This window comes from Protopterus annectens, chromosome 1.part1 (assembly GCF_019279795.1).
Source record: "Protopterus annectens isolate FY-2018-M chromosome 1.part1, PAN1.0, whole genome shotgun sequence".
NCBI lineage: Eukaryota > Metazoa > Chordata > Ceratodontiformes > Protopteridae > Protopterus > Protopterus annectens.
This window is the reverse complement of record NC_056726.1, coordinates 295,797,840-295,824,026: the sequence shown is the minus strand read 5'-3', so window position 1 is coordinate 295,824,026 and position 26,187 is coordinate 295,797,840. Positions and strand designations below refer to the sequence as shown.

Genomic DNA, 26,187 nt, shown 5'->3' with positions numbered 1-26,187 from the left:
TCTCACCTTTCTATTTTCATCTTATATGATGGATATAGTCTTGAATTTGTTGAAACAGTACATAATCATGGTGTTATTTTGGATCACAGGTTATAACTTCAGATCAAGCATTGGCAATTGTGAAATCATCGTGTTTCAATCAAAGGAACATTTCCAAAGTTAAGCACTTCTTGTCTCAATCTGATTTCTTCATAGAAGTTTATACCTTAGTCTCCTCCAAACCAAATTATTGTAATGTCCTTTATCTGGAAGTTCCCAAAAGGCTGCTTACATATGGTGTATCAGTGTATTACCCCTGTTATGCACAGCCCAATAGCTGTCAGTTCATTTCAGAATTATCTTTAAGATTCTGTTATTGGTATGTTTGAACATCCATGATTTGAGTCCCAGTTATCTGAAGGACTTGGTGGTGATAAATACTTCTTGGGTTTTGTGATCTGACACACTGGTGCTGCTCGTGGTTCCATAGGTACATCTTGAGAAGTCATGTGTTCATTCTTTTGCCTTTCAAGAATCCCACCCTTGGAACTTTTTAAATCATTGGCTCGGGGAGCGTCCATCATTGCCTATTTTCTGCTGATCGCTTTATAAGTTCAAAAGTTGTGCAACAGCATTAAGGCTGTACAGCCATCTAGTAACACTGACTACAAGATTTCTGGATCAAACACTTTGTCCACACCCCATGAATGCAGCTCTCTTAAAGGATTTTAAATTGCTACTGTCTCTAATTTGTAATGGTAATTTATTACATATTATCACCAATCTTTAAGTAAGTGTGGTGTAATTATGTCCTCATAATATGATTGCAACATATATAAATATACCCATCACAATTTGCAAAATCCAGCATAATCTACAAAAATTTCTAATAAAAAATTGATTAAGTAAGGCAAAGGGCAATCAAGACAGTAAACAATGGGTGCAGGACCTTTGTGGGGAACACAAGTAATGCACACACCCAAAGAAACATGGAAATAGAAAAGCAGATATGGATGAAGAAGAAGGACACACAAGAGGGATGAGGGAATAGGATAATTTTAGGGAGAGTCAGAGGGGCATGGACAATTGTTTTTGGTGGGAATAGTCCTCATTTTTTGTTTTAGGAGAATAGAAGGTATGGAAAAGACAAGGAAAGAGGAGTTAGGCAAAAGAGCAGGTACAAACAAAACAAATATAACAAGACATAACAGACCAAGGTCAAGAATATACATAAAGGATAGGTAAAGTACACAGACAGCACATGTGTAGACCAAACAACATGGGTGAAGGAAAAATGGCAAACAGGGTGCAATGCAAAAATACATATTCACCAAGGCACAAGCCACTGCTGAGATGTTGCAAACTGTGTGGCAGTCATACCAGAAAGAGTATGACTGATGGTAGGTGTGTGTTGGTGTCAGAAGAAAAATTCAAGCGAGTCACATCTGCCTCAGGTGATGAAAATTTACTTTATTAACTGCTAACCAGATTACAGCAACATGTTGGCCAAGATGATCTCAATCTGATCAGCTTGGTTACTGACATCAACTTTTATACTTTCCTGTTACTAGCCAAAATAGCTTTTGTTACATTTCTAACAGTTGACAGTTGGCTATGAAAAACATCTAGGATCACAATTTACCTCAGAAAAGAATGTTTTACCTCAAAACCACAGCTAGTGTAGAATGTTTACCTCAAAACCACAGTTAGTGTAGAACGTTTACCTCAAAACCACAGTTAGTACAGAATACTTAGTTCAACAGTGATAGCTGGAATTTTCCACAGCCTGCCTCTGTAAATTAACTCTTATTCAGAAGTATAGAAAACAGGTGTTATTCAAGTTCATAAGCAAACTACATCTATTATAGATAAAGCCCATCTTTAATAAACATGGTTCAATGACCTTTTCTTACCAACACTTCAGCAAATAGCATATTCATTTTGCTAGATGGGAGAAAGAGACAAATAATAGTATGTTTTAAATCTTTTTCTCTTAACAGTTGGAGAAAACTAAATGGGGAGTGCTGTCATTGCAGTACACAATGGACATCAAATACGGTCATCCACTAGGCTGTCAGCAGTGCAAGTGTAAGTCAAGCAACAGCAAGCATAAGCAAACACAGGAGCAGACAAGTGGCAGGAAATCTAGAGTCTCCAATTATGCATGTAAAAGGCAAACTAAGCACAGTGCCAAACAGCAGCACCACAGCAGAACATTAATGTGGCTGTATAATAAATAAATAAATAAGAATACGCACACACAAAAAAAACACTGGAGAAATGGGACCTACATGCACCATGCAACCAAACAAAAAGAAGGTGGTACATTGCACATCCACACAATTAATAAACTATCTCCTGCAAGAAGAACTCCTATCCTTCACACAACATGACGTCCGTCCCATCCACAGTAAAAACACTGCACTTCTAACCTGTATGGATACCGTCAATAAAGTTAGAGATAACAGCAAATTAGTATTCTCCTGATCTCAAGACTTGTCTAAAGCCTTTGACACCATTTGTCAATGTAAACTTCTACTTCAGATGTCTTCATTATATTTCTCTCAGCCCACCCTTCTGTGGTTCAACAGTTACCAATCCATTAGGTATCAGTCAGTAAGTGGCACTCCACCTCCTCTCCATACATCCCAGTCACAACCGGTATACCACAAGGCTCTGTCCTTGGACTCCCCTCTTTAACATTGTCGCAATATCCTCCACACATCCACACACAGGCCTCCCTAATACAGTATGCAGATGACTCCACACACATTTGACAATGTGGTACACCTCAAATAAATTACTCAGGAAGCTTTAACAGTGACTGAAACATGGCTTTGTAACACACAACTCATATTCAACCCTAAAAAAAAGCAAAAAACAAAAAAAAAATACTTTTTCCCCAAATCCCTCTCCCATGTAAAAACTAAATTTAAAGCTTCGCTCTTCATAATACAACCATTGATGCCACTTTTCATAGCAAATTATTAGGGATGAGAGTGGACGATAATCTTAAATTTCACCTGCATATACGAAATTGCATAAGACAAATTCATCAAAAATTGAGATGCATTATAGAGCCCAAAATTTTTTCACCAATGCAACTAAAGCTATACTTGCCACTACTTATCTCCTCCCACACTTCTCTATGGTGTTACCATCCTTAATCACCTTCAGGTTTCACAAAAATCAAAACTTGAACAATGCTATAATAAAGTTGCTAAATTTGCAGCAAATACCCCTTTCAGAACCCATCACTGCATAGCACTAAAAAGCCTAAATTGGTTAGGTCTACCCCATCAATTAATATATAGAAAACTTCTTACCACCTATAAAATTATCCAGAATCAATCTGCCTGTCCAGCACTAAATAACATTCTACACAACTATGTTCCCAGTCAGTCATTACAATCTTATGACCAAAAACTCCTGTCTGTCCACAAACCTATCAAATCTGCTGGGCATTGTCTGTCCTCGATGTTGCTAAGGCATTGAACTCCTAATCTGTATTTATCAGGTCAATACGCTTCCTCCCATCCTTTAAAACCATTCTGAAAGACTTCCTAGCCAAAAGTTAGTTCTGTTCTTGCTCAACAACAGGGTAAACTATATCCCTAAATGTGAACAAATACCTATTCATAGCTTACATCTCCTTACTGTCCTTTCTTCACTCACTTCCTTACATCTGTCAATTTCTCTCCCCTGGCTTTCTCTCTAAATATACCATAAGCCTGATTTTCTCTCACCTTGTATTGCAATTCCTGTTTGTATTATACTAACTTACCTCTAATTTCTGTATAAACTGTCTAATTTTTTTCTAACTATTAAATCATTATCATATAATTTGTATCTATTCTTAGTCAACATTTTCATATTATGTCTAATTTGGTATAATTATTTAAACTGTAGTTGTTTTTTGCAATATTTTTAAAGACTATAAAATTACTGTTCCTAAAATGTTTTATAATACTTTGGATTTCTCCATGGGCCTCTGCTAAAAATGGACCCCTACATAGTTGGACTCTCCTGGTAATCAAATGTCAATAAATAAATAAATAATATACCGATCACACAGAAAATTAAGTAAATAGTGATACGTATATGACTAATCAAAGCTAAGGAATGCAAGTATGAGCACAGCATAGAAGCATCTGAGTAATTCACAACACGTAAGTACAGCATAAACACTGATAGAATTTACTCAATTGCCAAAACCCTGTGTGCATATGCCTTCCATGTGTCTGATACCCATCATGTTGGCACAGGGTCATATTGTACCAATACACCTACATTACAATGATTATGCATTTCAGAAAGGTAGACGTACTCATAACATATGGCATGTATATGTCAAACAAGCAGAGCAAAGCTATAATGGGGAAGGGAGATGGACAACATAGGCCTGCAACAGTGAAGAAATGCCAATAAGAGAAAGTAGGCATATAATAAAACAGGGCAATTACAGCTAGTAAAACACGGTGCACATGCATGTGTTCACAGCACAAGATGGACTGCAGGTCCTCACAAGGTACATTGAAGCAAATGGCCAGTGACTAACACATAGACATGTTTATAACCATCCCTAATGCACTATGCATGTGTACGAATGACACAAACACAGTAATGTGCAGCAATTAAACAGCAAATGATATGGGAACACAACAAAATTAGATATGAATATCATACACCCATATAATGTCATGCAAACATAATGCAACAGATGGGACAATCACCATTATTGATATAAATATCACCATACATGTGTAAGAAGATCAAAGGACACTCCTGTGTGCATAGGTACAGCACAACAAAATGGAATAGGTGCATTTAACAAGTTATATATTACAAGTGGGGGTTGTATGTCAATGATATTACAGCTATACACATGTAAATCAATTTAGATCTGTGCATATGTTCTACAAAGGAGTGCAAACAGGCATGTATGTGAACCCATGTATACATGTCCTAATATAAGCTAGTTTCAAAAAGACTGACTAGTGCTATAAGCAAGATATGGACAGAAACGGAATCATGAATGATGGTAAGCAAAGCATCACTTCTGTATATTCACTAAGGGACCAGTGAATTTCAATGCAGTATGTGAAGGGTACATATTCATATATACCTGTCATAGTACTGTACAACAACATGGCACAATAATTGCAAGTACATGGCACATGCAAGGTCATTGTGACAGTGGGATAGCATGAGCCAAAAAATGTTACATAAGTTACATAACTGAGGACATGTCATGTTGTTCAATTGACATAAGACAGCAAATATCAATACACAAATGTGTGCAATGCATACAATATATACACATAGGTAACGTGCAAATAAACACACTTGACTGACCTCTCTATGTTATGTGATAAGAATTGGAATAATGTAGCATGCGGGTTGCTGTCATCCCTATTAAGTATGTCCAGGAACAACGCAACTAGAATAAGTGTGAACCACTCGCATTATGCTAACTGCAACAGTCATATCTGTCACATACAGGGCCAGGGTGTATTGGGTATAACAATATTATGCTGCACTTCACACACACACACGCACACACATGCACGCACACACACGCACACACACACACACACACACACACACACACACACACACACACACACACACACACACACACACACACACACACACACACACACACACACACACAAACACACACAGAGTTTGAAGGAGTAGCAGTCGTGCCCATATGGAGCAATTTATGTATATATGACAGCATGTGATAATTATGTAGTAACTCATGTATCATTTGGTAATGTGTGTCATACTGCAGCAGCAAGATAAAGCAATGTATGACTTGATATGAACAGTGCACATTATGACGTATGACAGAAAAGCATGACAGCAATAAGGAATGTCTGTATAACCGTGCCTACGCTGTACAGATTTGAATATGGAAAACACCATGGAGGCAGCATTATAAAAGTGGATCACACAGGCAATACTTACATTCCAGAGTGATCATCTTGATGGGGTTGAACATCACAAAAGATCTCTCTAAGTATCTCCCAGAAGAAGTCACTTATGGTCTGTGCCATGTCCTGAAAAAAGTTACCCATCATATCCTTTATATGCATCTAGAAGGCATCTGTCATTACATCCTGGATCTTGTCCCAAAAATCATCTACTTGGCATGGTAATGGATGTCTACTCCACTGAGCTGCAGGAACAATGGCATGTGCAGGCCCCAGTTTGTCATAATCATTATTGTTCCCATCATGGTCATCATCCTGGCCCTCGGACTCCAAATTGGCAGGCAGTGGTCTGGCATGTTGTTGTCATCCAGTTAGCTGGTATGGGTCCCACGCTCTGTTAAACTTCAACATGGAAACAAAACATTTTCCATACATAATAGTTATTAACCTAAAACTGATAAATAAATGAAAAAGCATACAAAACTTACACAATGTACACGTAACTATTATTTATGTGATATTACACTTTTGTTTGAATTTATTCAGGTACAACACCTTATGTGGTGTCAGCATACAGCCATTCCATACTAAATTATAACATGATGTGTAATGTACATCACAGTCGTGCAAAACATGTCTGAAATAAAACCCAGTCAGTGATAAGACATGCACAGAAATGCATATGCCAGTTAAAAAACATTTCCATTGTGTATATGTACATAGACAGGCATCATATACATAGCTTGACCCTGTATAATGTGTTGCCATGCCATGTCTGTTACAAAACATGACAGCAGTTATATGCAGCTATATTGTGTAACAAACTGCAGATTACACAATGCACAATAAATGTTACTTGAAGCATAGTGAAGATCCTGGAAAATAAGTCACTTTCTCAATACTGATATGTATGTGGATATGATACATATGGCAAGTCATCCTATATTGCTACATCTACCTACTGCTTCACAGTATGTACTGACATGCATCACATATCATAACAATGTCAAAACATATAAAACAGGACATGTGTAATGTTCGCCCAATTTGCATAACATTATGGTACATTTTTTGTGACAATGTAATGGTCACCAGATCTAGACCATAAGACAAAAAAGTGTAATAATAACAAGTGCAATGTCATGATTCTGCAACATTTTAAATATCATGATGGTCATATACTGATGATATAAGCAGAAGGCCATGAATGGATCAGAGAGACCATTGCATGTTCTGGTACATTACTTAGCATGCAATAATCAGTCTATCAGACATACATCTGTTATTACATGTACATTTCTGATGAATCAGCATTTAGTATGAATGCAAAACACACATGCACGGCACACAGACATATATATCATTAATTATCATTAATTTACAAGACAGGTATGCAGTGCCACTCTAACATACAGCATTAACATGGTATAGGGCTCAGTTCCAAAAGACATAATACAGTCGACGTTAACACTAACACTACAGCTTTAGCAATGTTGCCAGATATGCCTTACAACAATGTCAGTCACAAAATCTGAGAGTATGTCCCCTATTTTTTACTTAATGTGCACCTCACACATTTAGTTTGAGGTATTAATATAACATGTAAATTTCTGCTATAACTCATCATTATGTGCAACTGTGTCATTTATTTATTTACATTTGTTTACCGGGAAAGTCCGACTGGACACAGGTCCATTTTCAGCGGAGCCCCGGGGAGAAAAGCTCCACAGTACAATAGAATGCAGTACATGAGAGAACAAAATATAGACCATACAATTGATTTTAATACACAATAGGTTAGAAGTTAACAGTTTTAGACAGTACAATAGACAGTCATTGAGGTACATAGTAAAAACATTGAGGTACATAGTCAAAAACTTAAAAAAAATAAAGCTTTTTTCTTTTTTTCTTTTTAGGGTAAATGTGTTTATACTTATCTGAACATGTGACAAAATTAGATTTAACCTGGAGTGTAACATGAGCATAGCCAGTTAGTTAAGTAGTAGGTTTTAAGGAGTTTTTTGAAATGATTGAAGGAGGTGCTAGAAGTTATATGGATTGGTAGTGTGTTTCAGGTTTTGGCAATGGTGCTGGCAAAGAGTGATTTATCAGCGTTGTTTTTATGTTGGATGGTTCTGGCTGTTAGATCATAGGGCTCTAGTGGGAATGTGGGGCTGTATTAAATGCTGAAGTGCTGGAGTTAACTCTGGGAGGTAGTAGAGCTTGTGAGTTATAGAGAGCTGTTTGAGCATGAGTATATGAGGCAACTCAAGCCAGTTAAGCTGTTTTAGGAATAGACAGTGGTGGGACCTGTAAGAAGCATCAGACGCAAACTTGGCAATCTTATTAAAGAAAGATTCCATTTTATTTAGTTCAGTTTGGTGTAGATTAATCAAGATGGGAGAGGTACTGGATTGGAGATGACTCCTAGTGATGGTGACTTGGTATGTTTAGTCATAAACTGTTTGTTCCTGTAGAGGAGGCCTAGCTTTTTATTAACTTTCTTGATGGTTTGTGCTATGTGGATGTCGAATTTCAGGTTATTGTCTATCTCTATGCCTAGCAGTTTAGCGTGTGTGGTTGGATTAATTTGAATGTTTTCTTTGGAGTGGAGGATGAAGCTGCTGCTCAGGGGAGGAGATCTACCTGGGCCAAAGAGAATTAGTTTTTTTTTTTTTTTTTTGGGGTTAAGAAGTTTGATGTTAGTGAACCAGGTCTTCGCTAGGGAGAAGGTGTTTTGGGTTAGTAGTTCACTTAGGGTGGGGGCGGCACATGTAAGCGTGGTGTCGTTAGCATATTGTACTACTGAAGCAGTTGGTAAGGATGAAGATTTCTGGTTAGTAAATAGGGAAAACAACAGAGGGCTGAGGATAGTCCCTTGAGGGACTCCTATAGTTACTGGTAGCAGGGGGGGACAATTGGTCTTGCCATGGGACAGCTTACTGTCAATCTGACAAATAGCTGTTAAACCATGATACAGAGGAGGGACTTATATTTAGGGTAGCTAGAGTTGCAAGAAGCATGCTGTGGTTTACCATGTCAAAGGCTTTTTATAAGTCTAAGAATATGGAAGAAGTAAATAGACCCTTGTTTTTGTGGTGGTTAACTAGGTTGGTTTATTATAATAATGCTGTTGTGGTGCTGTGGGAAGGTCTAAAGCCATGCTGGGATATGGAGAGTAGGTTGTTTTTTGGGAGGTATTGCATAAGTGGAGTATGAGCTACTCTTTCTAATATTTTGGATAACGGTGGTAAGATAGCTATAGGGTGATAGTTGGTAAGTTCTAAGGAGTTACCTACTTTGTGCAGTGGGATGATATGGGAGGTTTTCCAAGAGCCTGGTACTTTGCATTATGACAGAGCTCTATTAATGAGAGTGGATAGGCTATAGCTTCAGCTGATATTTGAAAGAGGTCTGCTGGTAGCTTATCAGCTGCTAGAATGTTTGGTTTAAGTTTCTTAAAGAGTTTAGAAATTGCCTTGGTGGACACTGGATAAAGTTGAAAACTGGGGGTATTGCTTTGTGTATTGGGGTGGGTTTTGGTAGTTATTGGTGTGGGGGGGTAGTACTATTCTTTTGGGCATTGACAAGGGTCTTGACAGTTTCACTGTAGAATTTATTAAATTGATTGGGTATGTTTTCATGATTATTTGGTAGCACAGGGGTTGGTGTAGTGGACTTTCTTGGGTGCAGTATACAACTCATTGTGTTCCAGAATTTTTTGGGGTTATGAGCATATTTTTCTTGTAGGTTTTGATATTAGTTAGATTTGTCTAGTTTGATATGTTTTTTGGCTTTGTTCCGGAGCTGTAGGTAATTTTGTCTTAAGGTGGTTTTGTTTTCTTGATATTGAGACCAGGTGTTGTCCCGTTCATTCATTATAGTTTTAGTTGGATTTGTTAGCCATGGGGCATAATTAGTTTTTATTCTAATGGTTCGGGAGGGTGCATATTGGCCAGGATTTTTAGGAAGGTTGTGTTGAAGTATTCAACTGCTTTGTCTAGAGATAATTGCTTTAGGGGAGCCCAGTTGCAGTTTTTTAGTGCATTGATGAAATCAGTAGATATGAAGGTGTTTTTGTTGCGAACTACTCTGATTATAGATTGGCTGATGGTTTGGGATTTCTTCCTAATTAGGTAGGTAGGATGATGGTCACTTAGGATATCTGGAAGACAGACAGATTGCTGTGTAAGATTGGGGTCAGACACCAGGATCCATTTCAAGATGGACTGGTGACTGCATGTTTTGTTAATTCTAGTGGGGGTGGTTATACTTTGGGTAAACCTGTGGAGGTTTATAAAGGCAGTGGGATTATGGCTGGAACAGTTGAGCCAGTCAATATTAAAGTCTCCTAATAGTATGGTTTCATGTGGAATGGAGCTGGACATCTAATTAAGCAGGTTTTCCATTTGAGTGATATTATTGCCTGGTGGGATGTAGCCACCTGCAATAACTATGTGTTTATTGGAATTTATTTTTAATCTGGCAAGGATTAGTTCCACATCTTTGACATCTTGGGTGTTGTAATCTAGTTGTTCTATGGTGAGGTGGTTTTGGAATATTATTGCAAAACCACCTCCCTTTTTTTCTACTCTGTCTTTGCGGATAATATTGTAGCCAGGGGTGGTAATTTCATTGTCATGATGTTTTGGTTTGAGCTATGTTTCAGTTAACACAACAATACCCAGTTTGATTAGTGCCAATAGGGCATGTAGGTCCTGGATTTTCTTAAGTATGCTTCTAGCATTAATGTTTATGAAGCAGAGAGATGAGAATGGTCTGTGGTATAGGGGATTTAGCTGACTTGAGTTAGGATTGACTAGTGTTTTGGGTCCTGGATTAGGGTGGATATCTCCACTGCAAGTTAGTTTTTGGAGTAGGTGTAGATAGATTCAATTTGTGAATTATTTTAGTTTGTTTTTGTGAAGAGAGAGGGTTTGTTTTTATGGTTGGTTTGTTGATGAGTAATGGAAAGGTTGGGGTCTGGTAAGGTCAGATGGTGATATAGGGAAGTTTTTTTGTTTAATGAGATTAGCTGTGGATTCTGTTTGCCATGGGGATGGGGTATGGTTATCAAGTTGAGTGTGACAGGAGGACAGATTGGAAAGAAGGAGTAGGTTGAAGACTATTAGTGTGTAGATGGATGCTTTTAGTAGTTGGGTTGGATGTGTGCAGTATCATGTTGATTAAACATACCAAGGTTAAAATATGTGTGTAAAAACAATCCATGGTAAACTTAAAAATGTATATGCAAATGAGATGAGCAATGAAACATGGTTAATAGGTGTCATCACAACAGTATATAGTCAAAATGGAAGTTGAAAGCTGATTAAAACTGAAAATAGTTACAAGCACAATGACAGCATGTAATATCCAGAAAATATGCATATGACACAAATACATAATGGTTCCTCAGCAAATGTATCACTGTCACTGCCTACCTACATTTGTTGTATGTTTACATATGTACTTGCACAGCTGAACTAATGGAATGATGATCGTGAATATAATAAACAACACTTCAGACATAACGTAAATTGAGGCATGGCTTGTGGCACACTAATAACAGGAAATGCTATAATATAATGTGTTTAAGATGCCATAATAGTGCAGTCACTCAGCACTGCAAGAGAAGTGGAATTTAACCACATGCCAACAAAGGTTTCCCAAAAGCATTAACATTTCTGAGTCAACAAACACCCAACTTAGTAATAAAAGATTAAAAGTGATGCACAATATTATGAGAACAATTACCATATACACAAGTTTGCTACTAACTGATGTTCAAATAACAGTAACAATATAAACAAAGCACATGAAATACATTCAAGTCACCAATATACCAGGTGAACACAGATGTCTGTCATTTAGGCTGTGTCAACAAACAGCACATAAGCTCAGTTTAATAATAAACACCTGCTAACACACACTACTACATTCCACTGAAAATTATGTAAACATTAACATTATTCAAAATAAATTATGTATTACACATACTTACAGATGCATTATGGGAAGTCTGACAATAATATTAGCAGGGTCTATATTACGTTGTCAAACATTTAAATGTTCGAACATCATACGTTTCAACGGAGATCTCCGTACAGTGCAGAAATGGACATGTTTCCATTGTCTGCACTGTAGTGTTATCTCAGAGTTGGTATATTTAAAGATCGGGGGGTTGGGGGGTGCCGTGCAGCCCCACCATGTGGGTGCAGGGGGGCTTGCACCCCTGCTTAACCTTTCAGGTAGTTCTTTTCTGTTTTTTTTTTATTTGATTTTCGAACTTTTAAGACTTCAAACATATGGTGTCAACCATATGGTGTTTGAACTTTTAAGCGTTCGAACTTATGGTGTCAACCATATGGTGTTCGAACTTTTAAAAGTTCGATAATCTGATATAGACCCTATTAGCATGCATGAATGTTATAAAACTACACATCTAAACCTAAAGATTTAAAGATGTTAATACTATTTCTGGAGACATAAAGGTGAAAATCATAACACATACCTCTTTCCCTCCACTGCTTCTCAAACCTGTGCATATGCTCTACGCAAAAGTCTCTATTCCTTGAGTGATCTTTAGCAGCTGCAAGCAGAAGAATATGATGTATTACACCAACAGAAGGATTGTTTAAGCTCAGTACATAATGACTGCTATGTACAAAAAAAGTGAAGAAAATAGTCATCAGTGCATGTTAGCAAGCATTGCCATGCAGTACAATATAACATTTTTCATATCAGTCAACGATGTTTCACTCAATACTGTGCACACACAAGGATTACTGCAGAGAAAGAGAAGTAGTCTAGATTCAAACCTACAACTGTCACCTGTGTTCACACTACAAACCAAATCCCTACCTGCCTAGCTAAGAGATCTTTACTGTCTTTGTATGAATTGATGGAAGTCAAACAACTTATAGCGATGGATATGCAGGGAAGCATTACACAAACTAACAAGAGTGCCAATCTACGATGATAGCCACACCAACCCATCTAGATAAAGACCTACCAGTCTACCCAGTCAGGTTACCAACTGTCGTAGTTTACAAGAATATGTTTGTGTGCACTTGAAACACATAAATAGTCATTCAAGGAATTACTGTGTTATTCAAGCCTACACATGTACATTATGTAGGAGGGCAGTTAATTAAAAGAAGTAATGCATTATAACAAGACTGTTGTATAATTTAAACTGTAAAGATAACATATGTATATATTACCCAGAATTCAGACATACAGCATTATCAACAGAAGTATACTGTATGATGTTTTGAGGAGCTTCGCAGATAATGGAGAAATATGATGTCATCTCTGCCTAAACGCTGTAGATGGCAATGCACCACAGCCATTCTAGTTGTGTAAAAACCTGTACTGTATAAGTTACCAATGAAATATAGACCTTCCATTTGTGATGTGCAATATTGCATGAATTACTGAAAATAATGTTTAAAAAAATAGGCTGCACTAGGATTTGACGCCGCACATAGGCAAGTGATATTTATACTGCCCTATTGCTTAACCGTTTCAGCTAGTAGACATCACATGCCTTTTAATGTTGTCAAAGTCATTGGAATAATACTGGAATGCACTTTTATCAGCATTATAAAACTACCATGTATCAGCACACTGAGTTTAACTTTCATAGTTTGCATACAAAGAATTGTATGTACTCAAAAAAATAAATAAATAGCCATGAAATGAATTTGTGCACAACCATGGAATTCAAGCCTACACACGTAAATTAGGTGTGAGATCAGTCTCCACATATGCTGCTAACACTACAAGCATAAGACAGTATAAAGCTTACAGATCCAAACTTCTAGTACTTGCATTGTGTTAACAAGACTCGTACATATTTCAGTCATGATGACCTGCATTGGCCTTACATTTATTAAACTGATGAAAGCAGACATGGGTTATAAAAGAGTGTTGTGAATTTTAAACTTTAGGGTTTACTAATGTATGTATTACTCAGCATACACACATAGAGAAGTATACTGTAAAATGCTTCTAGAAGCTTTACGGATAATGCAGAAATGTGTAGTCATCTGTGGCCTAAGGGCTATGGGCATCAAAGCACCATGGCCATAACAGATGTGAGAAAATGTCTACTGTATAAGTTACCAAACAAATATACATATTCCATATGTGATATGCAATATTACATGAATTACTGATAATAATACTTAAAAAACAGACTATACTGGGATTTTAATAAATACACAGGCAAACAATCACTTTGATATACTGCTTAACCAGCTGAGCTAAGGGGCATCACATTTCATTAGATACTTTAAAACCAGATATTTTGGAATAGCAGCACAAGTGGTATATTTGAAGCCCATTTTAATATACAGTTACAACGGACAGTCTTACATAATGTTTACACTGGCCTAGTGTAGTCACTGATAATTTCAGAATGCATCAACATGCAACTGTTCACTTTAATGAGTAAAAGATAATTTACTCCATGTAAATTACTATGATTAATACAGATAACCGTGGAATATGCTTGAAACACAATCCATCATATAAACAGATATGCTTAGTACAGACATATATGATAATGTAGGTATTAAGGTGTGGAGTATGTAACTTACTGTAGGCATCTGGTGGCTGGCATCAGACATCTGCAGTCCTCCAGTGAAGATGCTCTGTGTCCCTCTGAGGTAGGTAACCATAGCGGTGTCAGATCTGCATGCCCATCCAGTAAATCCTGATTTGCAGTGTTTTCTTGCAATCCAGTTCCAGATGACAATCACTGCAATGCTCCTGAGGCATGCTCACATCCTCTGTTCATGTCCAGCATAGACAGTGAGTGTCTGCTTTATCTCCTCATTTGTCCAGTTCAGTGCCTGAACTCCCTAAAGCCATCTCTTGATCGACATTCTCACTAAAGTATAATTACATTGCAGAAAAATGCCTTCCAAAAATGATAACTGAGGTCCCACTCAGTTTGCAAGTAGCAATCGTATGATAAGAATATGTTGCAATATTACATTTTAAAGTTGGTGCATATAGGATGATGGCAGACTATTGGAGGGCATTGAGCACGTATTACAGATATTGCCATTTATTGATACCTATTGAGTAGTTGTGCTGAGCACTGTACACTTATACAGAGCTATTGATTAATGTGCTGAGATTCAAGAAGTTACACGGACATTCGTTAATCAGATTCCAAAACACTAAATGCTAATGAACCTTATTAATTATGTATGGCACTGTGTGCACTTAATTAACTTCACTCTGGGATATGCCTGAATCAGAGATAGCTTCATCTGCTTGCATTGTCGTGGTGAAATACAGTGCTATTATCACATACTCATGTGCACATTATGTTGTATAAAATAACTGCACCCTTATGAGAGGATGAGGAATGCCACTGCAGGTGGGACACCATTGCCTCCCTGCATGAGATAATGATGTGTCTGGACTTCTGTCATACCACCAGCCAGGACTGTCAGCTACATGGAAAAATATTTTAAGAAAGAAGGAAACCCAGTGGCAATTAAGACTGGCTGCAATGCCCCCCCCCCCCCCCACCGGGTTTAAATGATACTATCTCTATTTTACCGGTTTTATCTGAAAAAGCTAATAAATTGTGATATATGAGTATTATTTTCTTCTTGGAAAGGTATTCCTTGCCATGTGGAAAACCTTTTTAGGTAAATACAGGCTTAGGTGGTTATTCTGTAAAAATATATTGTAGTTATGGTTACATTGCTTGTTTTATTATTTGGTTTACTGGTTGTGTAACTTCTAACTTATGGCTTTAAATGTGGGTTGACCCAAAATGACATAAAGGAATAATTGGTTGATTCATCTACCTATCATGGTTGTAACTATGATATTTAAGTTGTTTGTAATGGGCATTTGCATATTCTGATGAAGTTCCAGGTTGCAGAGAGGAAAGCGCTCAATATTATTTATGTGTTTTAATAAAGGTGGGTTTTTAACCATACAAGCCCTCAGTTAAGTGTGTTTTCTTTTATTTTTACTACACCATATTTTGGTTTTATTCAGTGGGATACAGGCAACATTAGGATGTCTCAGCATTTACGTTACTTCTTGTGGTGATATGAAGTCAGGACTGCCTAATACATCATTTTCAAATGGTGCTGTTTCACTGCCTTGTTTATGTATAAATGACAGTATTTGTGTTGTGTACCCTATCGTGATGGTCACATTTGTAATGCTTTCTGTCAGTGACTACAGTAACAGCTAAGATGCATCCTCTATCATTGAGGTAGTGTTGTTAGTTTTGTTTGGATGTGCATGTAACTGTGGCAACACCATTGTTATAATACTGGAGCTGTGGTACATTGATTATGTGTTTGGCCTTTTCTTATTCTAATATCCACTGACTCTACTTCAAATCCTATCTCTCCATATATGACTTGTACAAATTTGTTGAATGGATTGACAGCACATGTATGCTGATGATGTCAGGCCATGTGGATCAGTTCTTAAGACATGCTTTTAATGTTCATTCCAATTATCTGTACATGACAGTGGTATACATGACATGTATTGTTTTGCATAGCTATGCACTGCAAATGAGAGGCAAGCCATTCATTTGGCATATGCTTTGAACATTATCATGTAAATATGTCAGCCTCTGTAAGAAATTGAAGATGTGTATACCACCCTGTCTCTCAGATGTCAAACCGCAATATGAGAGACAATTTCTCACATACAGAACATAAGACTATAATAGAGGTTCTGTGCCAGCATGGACATAACCTGCTTGGACTGATGGGCAATACTGTGTGGAGGAATCAAGTCTGGACAAATATGACACACATGATAAATGTCGTAGATGGTCACATTAGATCTAAGGAGACCTGCCTTTTGCAGTGCTCTGACATGATCCTCCATGCAACCAATAGACTGCACCCTTATAAGAGAATGAAGAATGTCACTGCAGGTGGGTCAGTATTGCCTTCTTGGATGAGATAATAATGTTCCTGGCCTCCTATCATACCACTGGCCAGGATCGTCAGATACCCAAGGGAGATAGTGAGACAAGGTGTTCCAGGACATGCAGGTATAACCAGTGTTCACGAACAGTACAGCATACACCAATTGCCACTGAAGGACATTATTGCACAACTCTTAATGTATTGTTATATTTGTGTTGCAGCAGCAGAACTATATAGTGGACATGGCAGCACACCTGATGTGGATGCACAATGTAAGCGTTATGTTATCTTACTAACAAAGTGCATACATAACACTGTCAGCAACATGTGTGATGTGTTTTTCACTTGCAAAGGTCCATCAACATCTGAATATCAGTAACACATGTCACATAAGTCTCTCCATATCCTGTTAGTGTGATCCATAGTTGCTGTGTGCCTCTGCCACAATTCCAAAAGGTACATTTGGCGCAAAAATAACACTTTGCATCTCCAAAAGAACACCATCCCCACGGTGAAGCATGGTGTTGACAGTATCATGCTTTGGGGTTGCTTTTCTTTAGCTGGAACTGGGGCTTTAGTCAAGGTGGAGGGAATTATGAACAGTTCCAAATACCAGTCACTTTTGGCTCAAAACCTTCAGGCATCTGCTAGAAAGCTGAAGATGAAGAGGAATTTCACTTTCAACACGACAATGACCCCAAGCATACATCCAAATCAACAAAAAAAATGGCTTCACCAGAAGAAGATTAAAGTTTTGGAATGGCCCAGCCAAAGTCCAGACCTAGATCCAATAGAAAATCTGTGGGGTGACCTGAAGAGGGCTGTGCACAAGAGATGCCCTTGCAATATGACAGATTTGGAGCACTTTTGCAAGGAACAGTGGGCAAATATTGCCAAGTCAAGATGTGCCATGCTGACAGACTCCTACCCAAGAAGACTGAATGCTGTAATTAAATTGAAAGGGGCTTTAACAAAGTATTAGTTTAAGGGTGTGCACACACAACAAAGTATTAGTTTAAGGGTGTGCACACTTATGCAACCAACATATTGTACGTTTTTTTATTTTTTATATTTTTCCCCTAACAGATTTGTTTGTTTTGTCAATTGAATTGTACAGGTTCTAGGACACATTAAAGGTGGAAAAAGTTTTTAAATGATTTATTGTGGTCTAATTTTTTTTATATCACAAAAACCTGGCATTTTAACAGGGGTGTGTAACCTTTTTATATCCACTGTATGTATGTATGTATATATATATATATATATATATATATATATATATATATATATATATATATATATATATATTGCCGCATTTACAACATTGCTACATGTTCTACATCTGCTGTGTAGTCACTGTCATTGATGCGCTACATGACTGAATGTATTCTTCCCTCTAACTGAGTCATGTTAATGCAATAACCTGTGCATCGAAGCTTTGCCTTATGTGTGATATTCCATGTCAGGAATGGGATGTGAAGCTTTTTTGTTCTTTTTTTTTTGTTTGTTTTGCCTGGTCCTTGGGATGTTTGTAATTACTCATGTTGCTGTATGCTGTTTACTAGTTTGCACCACCCTGTTACACATTACACAATGCTATCTGCGAAGCATCAGTGTTAGTGTACATCCTCTGCTTTTCATTTATGCTTGTGCTGATAAATTCCCATACACTGCATGGACCTAGATTTTTTTTCTGGTACTGGCTATTTTCTCCCCATACTAGTTATCTGTATGATGAGCTCATACCAGTATGATGACACTTCCTGTTCTGCACATGTCATGCATGACACACATTTGTCTGTGTGGTCTTATCTGGTGATGTACCTTGCAGAGGGATTCTCTGTGGTGATGTTTCCTCTGCAGATATCCAGATGTGTTCCTGGCTGATTGTTGTGTATGTTCTTAGCCATGTATCATATGCTTCTGTTGTGTATGATGCTCAATGTGGACAACCAATGGTTTCTTTCCATTAGTCATGCTTTGTCTGCTGTTGTGGAGCAAAATGTGAACATCACTGTTCAGTCTGTGTATATTTATACATGTGGCTTGTCATGACTCAAAGGTATGTGTCAGATGCTGCCATGTTGCCTGAGCTAGGACTTATGGCTGCATCCACCATCACCCATTCCTATTTCATCTCACCCCTACGTCCTCCTGATCATGCTGTGATAGCTCTGACAGCTCAACATCAGACATCTGTGGCTCTTGGGATAGGACATGTGCACCTGCAGCTCACAGGCCACCATGTTTTGATATGTTGTGAAGCATAACATACATGGTGACCATCTGTGATGCCTTTTCTGGTGTGTATTGTAGTGCACCCCTGGATGTGTCCAGATATCTGAATCTTGCTTTTACCATGCCAAACACACACTTGATGGTGTTTTGTGTTGTGCTGTGTACTCTCTTGCATGCATTCTCAGTAGGGTTGATGGGGCTCTGTATGGTATCATTAGCAAAAACCCCATTGGATAACTGCATTCACCTGTTTTCAGGGGATGAGAAAGAAAATGTGATGATCTTGTTTCTTGTTGCAGTGTTTGGTTACTGTTTACCATATTGCTGCATCATGCACACTACAGGGATGTGTTGCTATGGTATTGGTTATGAGGTCATCTGCAGAGTGCAGCACCTGACAATTGAACAATGGCCACCTCTTTCAGTTGATGTACCATTCAGCATGAGATACAGAATGGGTTTTGACTGAGACATGGTTACAGTCCATTGCACCAAAGACATGGAGCAAGTTGGCATGGCATAGAGCTGTTGCATGGCAGTTCTGCGCAACATGACTGTTGGGAAGAGGATTTATTCATCCATCTTGTTGCACATTGCTGCTAGGAACTGTGCAAGAATGCGACTGACAGCTGTCTGGGACACTCCTATGGCATTTCCCATATGCAGCTGAAATATCCCAGAGGCCAGTATACATAGACTCAGACACGCTTTTGTTTCTACTAGTACTGAATTACCCCACAAGCTACAAACATGCATGTGTGGTGCACACATCCTGCACCAGCTCTCTGTCTATTCTGTGTCTATCTATTATTTACTGTTCAGAGAGCTGGCTTAACTGTAGACTGACTCTGCACACAGATGGTGGCCTTCTGGGATGTCTTTGCAGATTGTTCTCTGTTATGGTTTACAGTACCCCATCCTGCTGTAGTGCATTAAATGCTGGTTGCATTTTTTAAGTTAAGGTTGCAGAATCTGCATGATTCCCTAGGAATTTGCAGGGTACTGTCATGTTAAAATGAACTGCATATGGTTTCTGGCATGTGGTTTTAGAAGGTTGTTAGCAAAGTACTGTCTCACATTTAAATTGTGTTGGGCACACCCTTTGTGTTTTGGAATTTGGTGAGTGTGCACGGTGTCTGCAATTATCCTACACTGGAGATGTAATTATTTGGTCGTGTTTTAGCTTATGTTATGAAACTGTGTCCATTGCTGATGTGCTGACATCTTCCTTTGGCATGTTGCGTTGTCCACAACTTTCTTTTGGAATCCATCCCATTGTGTCACATTTGTTTTAACTAAAATGTATACTTGTATACCTGCATTGAGCATCTTCAACATTTTAGCATATATTATGAAATTGTGTCCATCACAAATGTGCTGACATCTTCCTTCGGCATGTTGCGTTGTTCACAACTTTCTTTTGGAATCCTTCCCACTATGTCACATTTGTTTTATCTAAAATGTATACCTGCATACCTGTGTTGAGTATCTTCAACCTTGAGGAATCTCCTCATATGTAAATGACCTACTGAACAACTGATACAATAGTACTGTGAGTACATGCTGAAGTTTTCTCAGGTCATTATTACTAATGCTGCCTCCTCCGTGTACTTTGTGTTCAGTTTGTGTAGTTACCTGAATGTTACTAGGACAATTTATCATCCCCTTTGTTTTGCATCAGATTTTGTAAATATGCTTATGATCTGTTGTGTTTGAGAATAAATTTAGAATATTGTATATCTGTAAAATGGTTTCCTGTTATGCTCAATATCATTTATATAAATGTTCTTCCATTTTTTTTTATTTACCTTGTCTCAGGCTGTTTAATTTGTATGCTCAATTTATTTATTTCAATTTACAAAGTTATAGTTCAGCTTTGTTTCAATTTCTTATATTTTTTGTCTCTCATTTTAATTCAGTATCTTGTTTTTATAGATATATTTCCTCCTGACCTTGTGTACCTAGGTCCTAAACACTGTTTTTTAATTTTTGCATTCAAATGAATTCCCCTTTCAAACTTGCAAAATTCCTTCTGCAGTGTTTCCACTGAACACATCTCCCCAATTAGTTTTACATAGTGACCATTTTACTTCCATGTAGTGTGTTATTAATCTTATGTGTATTGGTTTAGATTTCAGTTTGGCATTATTATCTAGTAGTAAAGTAACATTTATAACCCCACGATCACTACACAACAAGAGTGGTAAAACCTGACATGAAGTAACAGTCATTTACTTAGAAACGCAAACATTGTCCAGTATTTCCATCCAATGGTAGTTTTTTTTTTTTTTAACAATCTGAAGCAATTGTTGTTCCTGAATATTTGTTGTAAATAATTTCCTTATCAAAGTTGTTGAATTAATATTATCCCAGACTGTTTCTGGTAAATTTAAGTCCCCCATTCACTACTGTTTTTCCCCTCCTGTGTTTCATGTAAGAAATGTATTAATTCCACTTGGTCATCAGCACTTCACTTTGGTGGTCTATACACTCCAAAAATGTCTGTTTAAGGGTTGTCTTTATTGTCACAGTTTCACAGTCTACAGTTACCACTGAACATGTAATAATCACAGGTCTCATAACAATCTTTAACCTCTGTCATAACACCGACACCTGATTTTTTGTTAGAATGTCTGTTACAGTAAAAACATTTATATCCTGACAGAACTGGTCTCTAGCCTTTGTTCTTTAACCATCTTTCACAAATAATAACATCAATCTTGAGGGAATGTAGCAAATTTTTCAACAGAAAAAAAAAACTTTATTACTAATGCCTCTAGCTTTAACAACCAGCACAGAAACATCATGTGTTGCTACAATGAACTGTTACATTTCTGATGTGGCAGAAATCCTGTCTTGTTAACCAAATATTGTAATATATTTTCTGAAAAAATCCACTTGTCTTGACAAATGCATGCCATTCTGTCTAAATACACGTGTGCCCAAAATTAGGCTAGCATGCAGTACACACTTCCACTTTTTAAAAAAGGGACATTTTTTCATGTAGGTATTTACCCAAAAAACTCTCTTCATTAACACTGACCTTACTCTCCTTTCCATATGTGATTTATGAAAAATACACCCTAAGACCTGTACAAACTGTACTATCTAAGAGGGCTGTAGACTCCCCATTAACGGTCAGAGATTCCTTAAAGATGACATCATTTTACCAACATAACTAAAAACATCTCCATACTTCCTTACATTAAGGTGTTCCAAGGCCTTTCTCATATCCTGTATTTTTGCTCCTGGGAAGCATAATATTATTCAATGTTCACTTTCTTCTCTGCAAATCTATATATCAGTTCCTCCTATAATTGCATCTCCAATAACAGAATGCAGTTCTTTGAATAGCTAATTATAGCTTTTATAACTGCTTTCATTATGCATTCATTATTATATATATATATATATATATATATATATATATATATATATATACACACACACACACACACACACACACACACACACATATATATATTTATTTATTTTTTTGTCAAAATACAACAGATATTTATAAAACTGCTTAAGAAGGAATCCAGCATGTGGTATTGGACATTCTCAGAGATGTCCTATTTTCTTCTACAACCCCACTTTTTTCTTGCTTTAAAGCAGAATGGATGCCTTGGAATTTAATAGAGTAACATCATGGAGACTCTAGCATTGTCTGGATTTGTATTCATCAACTGGCAACAGTTTTAATTTTACCAGATCCCTCAAATCTTACAAGAACCTCATTGAGTTAATATATGACCACCATTAGATGGCAAATGTTGGAGGTGTGATGAGGAAGAAAGAGTTATCTGGGAATATATATTTTGGGAGTCTAATGAGATGGCAGAATTTAACAATTCCCTACAGAGTATTATTCTGGGTATATTCAGTATTATACTGGGCAAGCAAATGAGTGTAACTAAAGAAAAGGCTTTTTGAGCTGGAGCACAGGATCTGAATTGACTAGACATAGTAAGGCCTTGTTAAATTTAACTCTGGTGGCTACCAAAAAAGCAGTTACTTGAAAAGGGAAATCAAAGTCTAAACCAAGTATACTTGAAGTAGTGAATATTGTAACAGAGAAAAAAGAACAGGAAGTGGGATGTTTAGAAAAGAGTAGGAGTAAATTACATAGAAAAAAATGGAAATTGTGTAAAAAATACATGTACAAAAATATTTTGGAGGAAGAATGAGGTTTAAGAGAAGGCAAGAATAGAAAAATGTATGTAATGTTTCTTAGATTTTTATGATACATAACAATATATGTGATGTATGATGTTTGTTAATGTGAACTTGTTCATATAGTTTGATTATTTCTATATAAATATGTTTACTATGTCACAAATGACAACTCAGTAAAAATGTTAAAAAAATATGACCTCCATTGCCTCATTTTTAATTTTGTATAACAAAATAGCTCATAAAAATGTTATTCGAAACATTGATTTTTATTTTCTAGTATAACCCAAGATTTAATGGCATCAATCTATTGTATATATTTTATTGACATGGGTGCAAATGCTGTCATATTCAGGAAAATTGTCATCTCTAGTATAATCATTTGCCAGTTCTGTGTCATAAGACTGGTGTCTATAGATTGTTAATCCAACTGTTTTTATTATAAGAGATGTGGAAATCCTGTTAATTAAGGAACTCTTTAGGACCTGATGTCTATTAACACTTCTTTCCTTTAACTCTGTTTTCAGTATGGCATGGGCCTCATTTACCAGTTGCATGGCATCCTCAGTCACTACCCTCAACACCTACACCAAACTCGCACTTGCTTTCAAGCGTAACCAAAAGCTTTATGAGCAAGGCCTGAAGGAGAGTCAATGTTTCCTCAATCCAAAGGAACTAGGTTACTACAGAGGGCAGCATGTACGCTCCGTATCCCAAGGTGTGGATTTCTACTCTGAGCTACAGCGGAAGGTCCTCCTGCGTGACAGTACTATAGACCCTGATGATACCTCTGAGTCTATTGGAGATGAGCACTGCTGAAAGCAGAAAATGGAGGAAAAAAATGATAAAGCAAAGTATTTATTCCTTAATCAGGCTGGAGCTAAGATGTTCCATCATAAAACAATGTATGAACAACAAAGTTAAATGTTGATACATTTGCAGTTAGGACTGAGCATTAACAGAGTCTACTGCTGCTGTGATATATATTAGAGATTCAAACCAACAATTTATCTGTGCTGAAAGCTTTCGAGGAAAATAAATGACTGTGATATTTCATCTGCTAAATCATTTAAATAATGACGTTCAGATATTTGTAACAATTACTTATATATTTATTCGGTGTAGTTATATAAGAATCACAAAGTATGTAAGACAGGTGTCTTTTACAGTATCCTTTCCATGGTTAATGTTAAGCATGAGGTAGTTCAACAGCTGTCCTTTTTAAAAAGTCAATCAAGAACACAAAAATAGACAAAAATTACAACTACCATACGTAGATGGGAATTTCTATACTTTCTTGTGTGAGTGACACTTAAAATGATCAAGCTTTCTTTGATGATTTTTGTATGGTACATAACTAGTATGAAAACTGAATGGATAATTTAATGGTGAAGAATTACCACTAACCTTTGGATAAATAATAGATGCAGAAATGCTCACAGTTGTAAAAAGTGCAACAATATGCTTCTGTACATCAGTGTGTAAACAGATTTCTAATGTACTGATTTAACTAAGTTAAGACACTATAAGTATCTGATAAGACCAAGTTAAATGCGCATCTGCATTAACCATAGTTATCTTTTAAGAAAACAGATACAGCAGATTTTGACTCCATGTGTAGATGTTGGTGATGCCCTGACAAGCACTGAACATATCAAAAATGACACCTAAGTTAGAAACACGTTCATTGTCATAGTATGTACTACTAGACATCTGCCCTGTGGTGACAGCATATAACCTTTATCCTATGTTATGACCACTAAAAAGTATAGCACCTACTGGATAAAAGTGAACCTAGACTCATTAGCCATTTTGTGTTGTATTCACAAGTCTGCATCCTGACTGCTGCATATGGCTTTTATTCATACATTTGTATACTTTTTTTTGTATATGGTTTGGACATATAATTCTGCATCCTGATTTTTGTATATGGCTTCCAGGATACTATGCACCCATTAATGGTCTTGAACAGCATTACCACTCAGTTGTGCACAATTATGCTAATTTGCCCCTCAGCCCCACAGAGTTCAAGGAAACTCCATGGTTATGCATTAATTATACCAACAGAACCAAACCAAAAACCAGTAAGTCACTTTCAACAAAGGTAAACTATCCAAAAATGAACAAGAAAGTGACTCCACAATGAAAGGTTTATTAAAATACATTAAAAACAAGTCTAAAAGATGAGATGAGCGGTTTCGGCCCTAAGCCTTCATCAGATCTACAACAGCCCATTCACCATTGTCATTTAAAAGGGGAGTGCCCAATCAGATTAATTTTCTCAGGCGACACCTTCTTAGCACCAGTTTCAGTGGAACTAATTAATTCAGACCTGATTCTTTGTCTGCTCCCAGGCCTGCTATCCATTTAGTTTCCTCATATTCAGTAATCACCTTTAAATTGCTTCTTCTTGAGCCACAATGTACCACTTGAAGAGCCATAAATTGAAAAGAATGACTATTCATCATTATGTGCTTACTTAAAGCATTTGTACGGACCTTGTTTCTCACATCCCTCATATATCAAATTTTATATATATATATATATATATATATATATATATATATATATATATATATATATATATATATATAGACTGGTAGTACTGAAACAGAGAGGGTAGAGATACAAAAAACGGCCCTTGAGTAAATGGCTTTCATAACAAAGTGCAGATACTGATGTAAGCAGAAGAGCATCGAGTCGAAGCCTATTTCTGCTAGTGTAAAGCAGAAAACACAATTTAGTTCAGTGTTCAATGTTCAACATGTAGAACTGGCTGAAGGATATAAGAGGTCATTACAAGCCTTTTTCCATGAGGACTGATTACATCAGACTCTGTCTCTATAACATACATTTGTATTGTTCTTAAGTTATTTAAATGTCTTAGCTGTAGTTTATTCCACCTTCATTCCACTCTATGCTGATAG

The 26,187-nt window shown here is 37.0% G+C and overlaps 1 protein-coding gene across 1 annotated transcript in view; it reads left to right on the top strand.

Moving 5' to 3' along the window:
* The window catches only part of GSG1 (germ cell associated 1), a 993,143-nt gene extending 967,374 nt beyond the window's left edge, over positions 1-25,769 (top strand). The window contains exon 6 of the mRNA XM_044074607.1: positions 23,788-25,769. Coding sequence (XP_043930542.1) covers positions 23,788-24,079 — 292 coding nt within the window. The 3' untranslated portion in view covers positions 24,080-25,769. The remainder of the gene's footprint in view (positions 1-23,787) is intronic.
* The last annotated feature ends 418 nt before the right edge of the window (positions 25,770-26,187 follow it).